Raw genomic sequence first — 12,034 nt, 5'->3', positions numbered from 1 at the left:
ATGGATGTATGGATGTATGGATGTATGTATGTATGGATGTATGTATGGATGTATGTATGTATGTATGTATGGATGTATGGATGTATGGATGGTATGGATGTATGTATGGATGTATGTATGGATGTATGTATGTATGTATGGATGGATGGATGTATGGATGTATGGATGGATGTATGGATGGATGGATAGTGCCACGCACCAGGTGAAATGAAGCTGTTTTGACCATTAAATAAACGCAACGGGTCAGCGGTGACACAATAAATTATGCGACTTTTATATGCTTTTTTCCACTTCATGATGCTTTTTGTGACTGATGCGACTGATGCGACTTTTACTCCGGAGCGACTTATACACCAGAAAATACTTACCTTAATTTAAGATGGCTGCTACAGCCAATTGACCTAAAAAACTGAAAATTCTGCTACAGCTCTGTCAGTTTTAAAAATATTGTGGGAAAAGTTTTATGGCTATTGCTAAAAATGATTCTCAACAAATATTTTTAGATCTTACAGACATAGTGCTGAATGTGGTGTGGTAGTAGCTGACAGTCCTTCACAACACATGCAATACTTTGAGCATGACATCTTACATTATAACAAGATCATGTTTAATCTTATTTTTACGATTTAATCAAAAAACGATCAAAGCTCAAATAGATTTTTTTCCAATGCTCAACGTATTATATTTGTCTAAAACTTTGACCTGAAATATGGTAAGCAACGTGTCTTATTTTAAGAAATATAGGTTTTTAAAGATTCTTAATATCAAAGAGTGAAGTTACCTTTAGGATTCTGGGCTCCCCGTGGACCAGGAGACAGAGAACAGGGATCTCAAAACTTCCTGTTCCTGCAAACATTAAGATCCACATCTCCGATTTTTATGGCTCTGATGTCACTTTAGTTTATAAATGGTGCTTAGGCTGCACTGAGCTGTGTTTGCTGAACCCAAAGTGTGATGTTTTTTTATTATTTTTTATTTCTACTGAAGGCATCAAATACTTCCAAACATCATCTTCCTATCATGAAGTATTCAATATTTAGAAAAGAAGAGCAGCATCACGGTTCCCTGCTAATGATCCCACAGGTTTTCATATTGATTTTGTGCCAACTTTATGAGTCCAGGCTTCCTGGTTATGGTTCAATATATTTATTGGTGCACAAAATGGGAAGGTTGCAACCAGTCAGACATGCAGCTGGCTCTAAATACTCATTCTACACATGCTCAGGTTGGATGTATGAGACAGAGAAAACACTGCAAGCATTTACTGTACTTAAATATTCAAGAACTATTAAAGCACTGTGTGTGTTCTTCTGCCCAAACTCTAACCTCGACCTTAACCTAAACCACAGATTAACTTAAAGTAAACCAAAATGTACTTTATGTTAATCTGTTATTTGTTAACCTTTAAGTTACAAGGTTAGCATTTCTAGATACGATAGGAAAAAATGGAATAGTCTTACAGCTGTCAACAGACCAGGCTGTCTTAGTAATATAGCTAAAACTATTAAAATATATGCAATGGTGCAGAAATTGTTTTACAGAAGTTTCATAGTGTTCCATTCCATTTCTTTTTAACTCTAAAATATACTCAGAATGTATATGAAGCATTCACTCTGTTGTGATCCACTTTTCTTCTTTATGTTTTTCTGCATCTTTCTTGTTCCACAATTTTTGTGCTATTTCAAAAATCATAAATCAAAACATTCAGCTGTTTCAGGACAATCCTGCTATGACTTTTGGTTTTGGTGCAACTTTAGCTTTTTGAAATATTTAGTCTTTTCTGACATTGTTTCCTCATAGAAAATGAATTGTGCTCAAATGTTATATCTGTTTACAAGCTTTTGCTGCTCCTTTCACATTTTGTTCTGGTTCAGCTTCTTTCAGCTTCCTTGTGCAAATTTATACATTTTTCAGCTACTTTCAGCTGTTTTTTCAGCTATTTTATGCTCCTTTCAGATTATTTCTGCTAACTACAACATTTGTATGCTTCTTCTAACTTATTTCTGCTAATTTCAGCTTGTTATGCTCCTTTAAGCTTGTTTCTGCAAGTTTCAGCCTTTTCTGCTATTTCAGCTACTATATAGCTGTTTTATGCTAATTTTAGCTTTTCAGCTAATTCTGCATTTTTTGCACTCATTGAAACTTTTTTCAGCCTAATTCAGCAAACGTGAACTCTCCACTTCCTTCTGGTAATTTAAGCTTATTTCTGCTTTTTAGCTACTTTTACGCAGTATTTTGCTAATTGCAGCTTTTTCATCTAATTTCTACTTTTTTGTGCTAATTTCTGCTTCTTTCAGCCTAAATGGGCAAACAGTTTTTTTTGCTAATTTTTTTCTGCTAATTTAAGCTTGTTCTACCTTTTTCAGCAACCTTTTTAGCATATTGTTTGACTAATTTCAGCTGATTTCATTTAAAGTCAAGTTTTTCTTGCAAATGTTTGCTACTTTCAATCTAATTAACATCTTTATGCTCCTTTCAGCTTTTTTCATCTACTTTCATCTTTTTCTGTTATTTCAGCTATTTAGCTGTTTTAATGCAATTTTGAGCCTTTTTAGCTAATTCCACTTTTTTGTTAGCTCATTTCAATTCTTTCCACTTCCTTCTTGTAGTTTAAGCTCCTTTCTGCCTTTTCAGCTTCTTTCAGCTATTTTTAGCTTTTTCAGCAAATTGTCCTACTTTTTGAGCTCATTTCTCCTTATTTAAACCTAATTCAGCAAATATATGTTTTTTCTGCTTTTTCTGCTAACTTAGTATTGTTCTTTCACTTCAGCTACTTTTCAGCATATTATGTGCGAGGTATTTTTTTCAATATTAGAGTCTTCCTTCTCTGCCAAGAAGAAAGAGTTTGATAGGAGTTGTTTTGCCTCCAATTCCTACATGTGTCCACTTTCATTACTTTTTGGTCTGTCTAAACAGGTCTCACTTGTAAATGAGTCTTTGAGGCTCAGTGTGACTTATTTGTCTAAATAAAGATCGAATTGAATTGAATTTTAGCTCATTTCAGCTGTTTTTCTGCACCAAGCACTGCATTTTCTCAGGAAATGTAATTTCTCTAGTTCATTTTGCTGCAGCTGTTCTGTCATGTGTTCTGTATGCACTAAAACAAAAGTCAGTGGTAAATACAGCTCGGCACCATTTATGTTCTTACTCCTGCTTTTGTTTGCCATTATTTGTATTTACAACATTGCTCAGAGGCAGTCTTGAAAGGCAGGGAAAATAAAATTGGGGTTAAATGGCTTAAAAAGAAAAGTTAGCTTGAGTGGCACACTTTATTTTGTCTTTTTACAAAGTTGAAGCTTTTGACTCTATAGAAAGTCGTCCCAACCGTTCATAAAATATGAAGCGGAGTAACTTCTAAGATATCCATATTTGAAGCTGTCACATCTATTATGCCCCATCACAATAAAATCTTTATTGTATTTATAATTTACCACCATAAAAGCGACCCTTTTCAGACTGAACGTTCTCGACTTTTTATATTTGACTGTGAAACTGACCACTTCACATGAGTAAAATTTTATGTTGAATTTTAACTTTTTAATCCAGCACAAATTAAAATGTGGCGTTATTATCGCCTAGATAAAAGACTGCCATTGTGTCACATGTTCCCCGCAGTGTCCTGGGTGATTTTACCTCCGTAACCTGTGCGCTGAAGGGAAATGTGTTTGAGTAGTTTCACCCTCATTTCACTGGTCGCTCCTGGTCGGTTGGGATCCTCCTCCACCAGCACAAAGTGAGAGTGGTGGCTGTCCAGGGAATACACTGAACCGTGGGGCAGGTCCTGTGGTTTGTAGGCTGCAGGCTCATCCACCTTATGCAAACGAACACAGCCATGAAGGGCAGAGGACATTAATGCTGCTCAGAGGTGATGCAGCTGCATTTAGTGGCCGTCCATTGTTTGTGTGAATAGAAACCTTGGCCTTGAGCAGAGCCTCTCGGTTGTGAATCATGTTCCAGGGTGCGATGCCAATGGCCACTACTCGAACTTTAGAGGAGGTGCTGGCCAGGGAGTGATCTCTCACTGCCTTGCCCAAGTGCTTGGTGATGCCAAAGCGAAGGCCATTAGTCAAAATCCATGCCCCTGGAGAGCAGACAAGCAGTCATATATCTGGATGTGTGTGTGTGCATGAGGTACTGGACATTTTATGTTAAGTTCCACAGAAACAGCGTAGCTATAAGTGAATTTGAAAGAGCGTATTAGACCAGAAGGTTGTGTCTATGATTACACAAGAGCGGTACAGTCAATATAAATTAGATTGTTGTGTCATACATGCTGCTGTTCTGATTTTTTTTTAAAGAAAGGAGGATTTTTTTTTTTATTTAACTAGGTGCACAAAACATATATAAACACAAAAAATAAAGTGGATTTAAGGCTGTAAGTTTTTCTATCAAAGAATAATACTGTACACAGCTGGTGTTAGTGATTCTGCTATGAGTCAATAAAATGTAACAACAACAAAAAAAGCTCTTTGTCAAAAGTCAAGGGCAGTTTTCTTGCTCTGATCACAACCTGTGCTCTGGGCTGCTTTCACCAGTCCTTTTCTCAGAGTGTCCCTGAGCCAGGGTTTCATCTGAGCCAGCTCATCTCCTCCCACCAACGCCACGACCAAATGTGGAGAAGCCAGGCCCCACTCCTCCGTCAGCATCTTGTAAATCAGAACTGGATCTGTGTTGCTGCACACTCTCATAAACTGAACGGATGGAGGAGAAAGGTTACGTCTGCGTCCAGTTTTCAAAATTAATCTCACTATATATTTTCTTCTCTTTAATATTATTTAATTTATTCACATTTCTAGTGTTTACGCTCACCTTTCCTCTTGTCTTAGTTGATCCAATGAAGTCTATGTCGCCCACTCTGCCAGCTGCCCAGTGGCTTTTCTCCTTTTTCATTCTACTGGCCAGGCCTCGGGCTACACTCTCAATAGCTTCACCCACAGATGAGCAGCATGAACAGCCGAGGAAGACGCTACAAAAACACAGATAATTGTACTGTACCATACGGTAGTGAAAACACCGAGTGTGACCCTGGATCACTTTTCTAAAATATTATGTTGTTTGCAACCTGTGTTATCTGCCAGGGTTATTGTGGGGTTTCGTTTGTAGTAAAAGTATTTTATTTAAATAACGTCAAAATATGGCAGTAACACATGATGACATAATACCATATCCTACAAGGACATTGTTCAGAACAGAAAACAATTATTGGCATTTTATGCCTCATCCAGATGTGTCTGAAATACTTCTACCTTTGTTTACTCCAAGTTTATCCTCTATGCCAATTATTGACAGAATAAGTCAAAAAATAATAAATCAAAACTGTTAATATTCTTGCTAATTAGTGTGTTGTACCAGAAATCAGTCTCTTGTTTTTGAAGCAGAACATTGTAATCTTGAGCAGGATGGAGAATTAAGTTGAACAATTAAGCAGAGTTCACCTGTGCTTCCCCTCCCTCTCTGCTGTGCTTGAACTCTTTCTCTAAAGCAGGGTTATTCAACAAACCTGCTCAGGGGGCCACGGTTTCTGAAAGCCAGCAGCTCAGGGGCCGGATATCCAGCAGTTAAAGCCATTATTCATTTAGTCAACCTTTATTTATACAGATTTGTCTCATTGAGCCTCGAGGACTCATTTACAATAGATTTTTGTTTTAACAAAGAATGATGACAACAGTGGACAATCATAAATAAAGCATATAAATTATAAATGGAAGAAAATTGTGTAAAAATTAGACAAAAACAGCTACATTATAAAGCAATGTAAAAAAACCTAAAACATGTCTGCGCTGCCACTTAGAGAGGTCAAGAGCTTCAGGTCTTTTTGTAAGATATTCCAGGAAACAGGAGCGGAGTAGGAGAAGGCCCTTTTGCCTAGTTCAGTCCTCACTGAGGGAACACTGCAGGTAATAATGTCCTGAGAGCACACGCTGTAGCTGCACTCACACAGAGACATGTAGGAGGAGATTTGTTAAATGTAATATGTTCTGTCTGGAACAATTTTCATTCATTCAACCTTTTTTTATACAGGTTAGTCTCATTGAGCCATGAGGACTCGTTTACAAGATAGACCTGTTCCCGAAAGAACATGTAAAGTAGAGACAACAATAAACTACAGTGAAAATGCAGTTCAGTAAAAGTAGTGTATAAAACAATAAGTCAGGGTGCCATAAAACAGGCGGAAATACTAAAAACAAGAACATTTATATATATATATATATATAAGATTTGATTGTTTAATTGACATTATCAAATGTTTGAAACCAATTAAAGAAATTAAGGTGGACAGCTTCAGTTCCTGTTGCAAGGTGTTCCAGGTTGCATGAGCTGAGTAAGAAAAGGCCTTTTTTCCAAGTTCAGTCCACACTGAAGGAACGCTGCAGGTAATGATGGTCTGACAGTGCACGTTGTAACTGCACTGATGGTGTGACATGTGGGAGGAGTTATAAGAAGGCAGCAGACCAAGGAGAGATTTATAGATGAATATGAAGCAGTGTGAGAGCCTACATGTAGATAATGATGACCAACTGACCAAGGAGTACAGAGTGCAGTGATGGGTAGTTACAACCAGTTATGAACCTTAGTGCCCCATGGTAGACAGCATCCAACATCTGCATGCAGCTGGCAGGAGCATTCATGTAAATAATGTCACCATAGTCAATGGCCAGTAGGAAGGTAGAGGTTACAAAGTGTTTTATGGCATTCAGAGTTAATCAAGATCTATTTCTGAAAAAGAAACAGTTTTAATTTCAATTTTTTTAATAAGCTTTTGATAAGTGGTTTAAAATACCAAAATGTGTGGTTTTCTTTGGTGCATGTGAGGTGGAAAAAAATGACACCAGAAATTATTCAAAATATATTTCCCTTGACTAAACACAATTTCTGTGTATTTGCTTATTTTATTGTTTTTCCACAGTGTCCAATTTCTTGTCTATCGTCATCCATCCATCCATCCATGTGAAGATACTACACCCATCAGACCACATTCCTCGTGAACGTCAGTGAGTCCAATCCGGGTTCATCCCTGAGTGGGATTAAAGTTCTCGATCAGAATTTCAACAGATTTATGTTCTTTCTCACTGTGGATGTAAGTAAGATTCACAGAATAGGCTACGGATATAATTTTACAAAGTGCTCACAATAAAAGCAAGAACAATCATATATATATTCCCCAAAATAATTATAAACACATAAAAGCACATAAAAATGCAGGTAAACCAGGAAGTAGAACACACATGTCAAAAATCTTACGTGCAGCTTCATGCGTGTTTATAAAAGACTGAACACCAGGCTGACTCTTTCTGACACACTGTGGAGCTCAGATGTAGCAAAAACATATGACTGCAGTCATCTTTCAGCCAGGAGACTGCAGGAGCTTTTGAGACCTGTGTGCTTCACAACATAGAGGTTGTAGTTACCTGATTCTTGTTTTTTACAACAATTACCATATTTTCCAGCATACAAGTCACCGTTTTTTTGTTTTTTTTGTGCACAGATTTGCCAGTCCTGCGACTTATACACCGAAACGACTTGTATACCAGTTTTTTTCCCAGGTAAATGGTGATAATACAATGGAGGAATATCCAAGGAAAGATGTGGAATGATTGGATTTTGCTCAGCTGTGATAACAGGCAGCTTACCAGCATCACAGACTCTGATCATGGTTTAACAGAAGTGAAATTTCATGTTTGCATTTAAAGATACATTTTTTTGTCCTAGTTATAAAATTATTATTCTGCAAAGCAACACCAAAGTCCCATTTATTTAGTTTGGTGAACTGACTGTAAATGTGCATTAAAAAAAGAGGATATTTGAATCTTTACAGCTATATGGTTTCAGCAAACATGCATTCTAGTTGCCATAGAAAATTTACCGTGGGAGGCACAAACAAATGGACAACGCACAGAACGTGGACAATCACTCTATTTCTTCTCGTTCTTAATGCTGGTGTGCACACAGTGCTCAGAATGCTGAAGGTTGTTTGGTTCTCCTGCAGTCCAAAATACAATATTTATTTCATAGTCATCAGACCACATCCATCTTCTTTCCTTGTGGCGATCAGAGAGTCCCATCCAGGTTTGTCTCCGAGCAGGATCAAAGTTCTTGATCAGAGGATTGACAAAAGTGCGTTCATCCAGACTGTGGATGGACGCAAGATTGGCCTTCTGTGACACACAGTGCAGCTCTGCATCACCCAGGTCATGTATGAAGACAAATACTTGACGCAGCGACCACTGCAGCTGAACCAGGACTCAGGACAGTTGCCACGTTGAAGATTCATCTATCCATCTGAAGGAGACAGCAGCCAGAGCCAGAGCCAGAACAGAGAGAGGAACAGCATCATGGTGGAGTTTAGAGTCTCCAAGTCTGAGAGCTTTGAATGATGTGATGGCTGTTGGAAAGAATCCTGCGAGGTCTCTCTTGTAAATGAGTCATTGTGGCTCAATGAGACTAGCCTGTATAAATAAAGGTTGGATGAATGAAAAATGTATGAAGGCAACAGACCAAGGAGTGAGTTAAAGATGAAAATGTAGCAATGAGAGAGTCTGTGTGAAGTTAATGATGTCCAGTTAACCAGTGAATACAGGGTGCAGTGGTGGGTACAGTAGTTACAGCCACTTATGAATCTTAGCGCACCGTGATAGACAGCATCCAACATCTGCAGGGTTCTTGTAGGAGCGTTCATGTAAATAATGTCACCATAGTCAGTGGATGGGAGGAAAGTAGCCGTTACAGGGTATAGCGTTCAAAGTTAGACAGGATCTATTTTTGAAAAAAGAAACCCAGTTTTACTTTCAATTTCTTTACCAAGTTTTCAACACGAGACTTAAAAGTGAGACACGAATCGACCAAGACACCCAAGGATTTGTAAGAAACAACAAACTCAATAGGAACACCATTCAAAGATAAAATAGTGGGAAAAACTGCTGGGACCGACTTCTTGTTTGAAAACAACATCCTTTTGTTTTTGTCGGCGTTTAGAACAAGCCTGAGATGAAATAAAACTGACTTGATGATGTCAAAAGCAGATTGCAAAAGCTGTTAAACCTTAGCAACTGTTTTAGCTCAACAAAAAACAACTGTGTCATCTGCATAGAAATGTAAGGATGTATCAGGAATGATCCGACCTACATCACTTATGTAGATTGTGAGGAGGGTGGGTCTTAGGACTGAACCTTGTGGTACTACACAGTTGTTAACAGTTATATAACTGGAAGATAAATGGAAGATTATATAAATAAACCAGTGGTGTAGTCTACATGATACTTGGGTGTACGGTGTATACCCACTAGAAAAGCTTAAGAAATTCAGTATACCCTCGTAAAGTGCCCAATGACACATGACATATCATTAGGCACGTCATTGATACGTTAAATGTTAAACACTTCCATAACAATCTGTCGGAATGCAGCGCTTTGCTTTGATACTGTTTTATAAATTATATATGATTTTAATACAAAGCCAACTGTTGTACAAAGTTTGTTGCTCATTTATTCAAATATTAACATCAGAGAAATTTGGAAATGTTCAATATGCTTAAAAATCAAAATACATTAACGATTACTTTGCACAAACCGGTGTACTTTGGTTTCTAAGCACAGTATGCCCACTACAAAAATGCAGACTACACCACTGAAATAAACCAACCCCCCCCCCCACCCCCCCCAAAAAAAAACCCCACCTTTTTTTTTTTTTTTTATGAACTCAGTGGTGGGCCAGACTGAAGTCACCCGGCCTGCAGGCTGCCAGTCGATAGCCCTGCCCTAAAAGTTGTTCCATGTACCATCCAAAGCTGAGAAATCAGCTCTCGTTGATGTAGATGTGTGATGAAAATTGTGTCATTTTGTTTTGATTACTACCATTTTGTTTCTTTGTTGCTATGACTGCCTCTTCTTGATACAAGGCCTGGGTTCAACTTTTACTCACAGGAGTGCACAAAGTATTGTGTGACTGGTCAGAAGTTTGTGGGCATGTTTGTTAATGCAGAAAAGCACTCAGACAGCAATGTTGTCATTTTACTTCAACTACTCTGCTTCCAGAAGCCGGCAGTTGTGCGTGCAAACAACAAGCACAGCACCGAGGAGCACTTGGCCGAGGCAGTGAGAAAAGACATTCATAAAGATAGTCAAATAAAATAAATCCTGGATGGAGAATGGACAGACACTGTGCACAGAGGAGTCAGTCTGCTGAAAAGTGTGGCACTCTTTGTGACAGATTTGTGGCCAAATGGCAGATTCAGGGATGGAGTGGAGACCCTGGCAGGAAGAAACCCTTGCTGTGACATATACTGCAGCTGGAGGGGTTTCCCAGGAGCTCAGTGTGCAAAACTGAATGTCTCGCAACCATGTGACCACGAGCTGAATGTTCAGCTCCAGAAGAAGCATGACACAGCCTTCAGGGTTGTCCTGCAGTGGTGCATGCAGACGTAATGTTGGACACAGAACAAAAACTTGAACACTGAAGCTGAAAGGGGACCAGAGTTCCTGAAGGCGGTTAAACTTCAAGTGATGAGTTGTCCACAAAACAAGAGATAAAGGAGACAGGAGCATCCTCTTCCATAAATACATGAAGAGTATTAGAGCACTTGTTGATGCTGTTTGTAGTATCAATTTATTTATGCCCAAGTGATGTAATGTACTAAGGACATTTCATATAATTTAAAGAATATTTCTATTTGTGATCATCAGTAGATGGGGTCGACAGACTCTGCCTCCATTTTTACGTTGGTCACAAGTGACAACGTTTGTAAGTCACTCAAAAATTACATATTAATAGTAAAATACAACATTTTAAAACCGTATTTTATGTATAAACTATGTGTATGTACAGTTTATACTGTGTGTATTTGTTTATTTAAAGATCCCAATTAGTTTCTACCGTAGTAGAGACTTCCTGGGGGCCAATGTATGTATACTATATTTTATGTATATACTATAAACATGTACCTTTTACAAAGGTAAAGTTCTTATTTTTAACTTTCAAACACAAAAGCTATTTATATATAAAAAAGCTGTGTGTGTGTATGTATGGGGGGGGGGGGGGGGTGTTTAAAATATGATTTACAGGCCAAAAGTTTTACTAAAGCTTTAAAAGTTTTGTTCAACAAAACATTTTTTTGTCATGTTTTATTAAAGTGTATGCCTTTTTTTAAATGACTTTTATTGAGTTGTTGAACAATTAACAATGCATAAAATAATATAACACTATTTTAAGTGAATTAATGTTATACCATTAAACAGAATTAAAAAAAAAAAGAATTTGGGAAAACATAACCAGTTTAAAACAAAGCAGGTTTTACAAAGTGCTTATTTTTAATGACAGAGTGAGAGCTTTGAGTCATCATGTTCAACTTTAAAGGACTAAAGCAGTAATATTTCCAGACAGGTTAGACATTTCACCATAAAAATATGAATTGTATGACAGTCGCAAAATTGTTTTGATTATTTTAATAAAATTAACTGGAGGTTTTCTCATTGTTTTTATGATTTGGCTGCAGTGTCCATATTCTTCTTTATACACTGTGCTTTGCATGTAATAAACAAAACATTTCCTTCTGCAGCTTCGAAAAGTCGATGTCTCATGAATTATTGAAATAGAATAATCTACTTGGCAATAGTTAAGACTTTTTACTTATGCACAAATGTTTGCATTCAACTTACTGGGTTGATCTGAGAGGATAAAAGTGTCTGTTTTCAGCTGATACAGTGAATGTTTACTCTCTGACTCTGACTCTAATCTTCAAATATTAAGTTCTAAATAAAGTTCCTGCAGAAACTTTGATGGGGACTGCTACGTTGCAGCCATTTTAAAATTTTGATTTGACAGTACTATGTATTGGGGTTCGCTCTCAGCTACCACTAAAGTATACAGTAGTCCCTTGTTAATGGCGGGGGATCTGTACCCTGAAGCCCCGCAATAAGTGAAAACTGTGAAATAGGGATAGTAGTACAAATAGTAAATAGTAGTTCATTTTACTGTATATATATATATATATACATACACACACACACACACACACACGCACGCACACACACAAACACAC

General features: G+C 37.6%; 1 protein-coding gene across 1 annotated transcript in view; it reads right to left on the bottom strand.

Moving 5' to 3' along the window:
- Window positions 1-12,034, bottom strand: part of trpm5 (transient receptor potential cation channel, subfamily M, member 5) — a 39,744-nt gene that overhangs the window by 23,061 nt on the left and 4,649 nt on the right. Inside the window, exons 3-7 of the mRNA XM_037694506.1 lie at window positions 4,810-4,966; window positions 4,511-4,691; window positions 3,915-4,081; window positions 3,634-3,811; window positions 782-846 (exon numbers count right to left, since the gene is read on the bottom strand). Coding sequence (XP_037550434.1) covers window positions 782-846; window positions 3,634-3,811; window positions 3,915-4,081; window positions 4,511-4,691; window positions 4,810-4,966 — 748 coding nt within the window. The remainder of the gene's footprint in view (window positions 1-781; window positions 847-3,633; window positions 3,812-3,914; window positions 4,082-4,510; window positions 4,692-4,809; window positions 4,967-12,034) is intronic.

The sequence above is a fragment of the Nematolebias whitei genome, chromosome 2 (assembly GCF_014905685.2).
Source record: "Nematolebias whitei isolate Nwh7 chromosome 2, NemWhi1, whole genome shotgun sequence".
Taxonomy (NCBI): domain Eukaryota; kingdom Metazoa; phylum Chordata; class Actinopteri; order Cyprinodontiformes; family Rivulidae; genus Nematolebias; species Nematolebias whitei.
The sequence above is the reverse complement of the archived record's forward strand: the minus strand, read 5'-3'. Positions and strand labels throughout refer to the sequence as shown.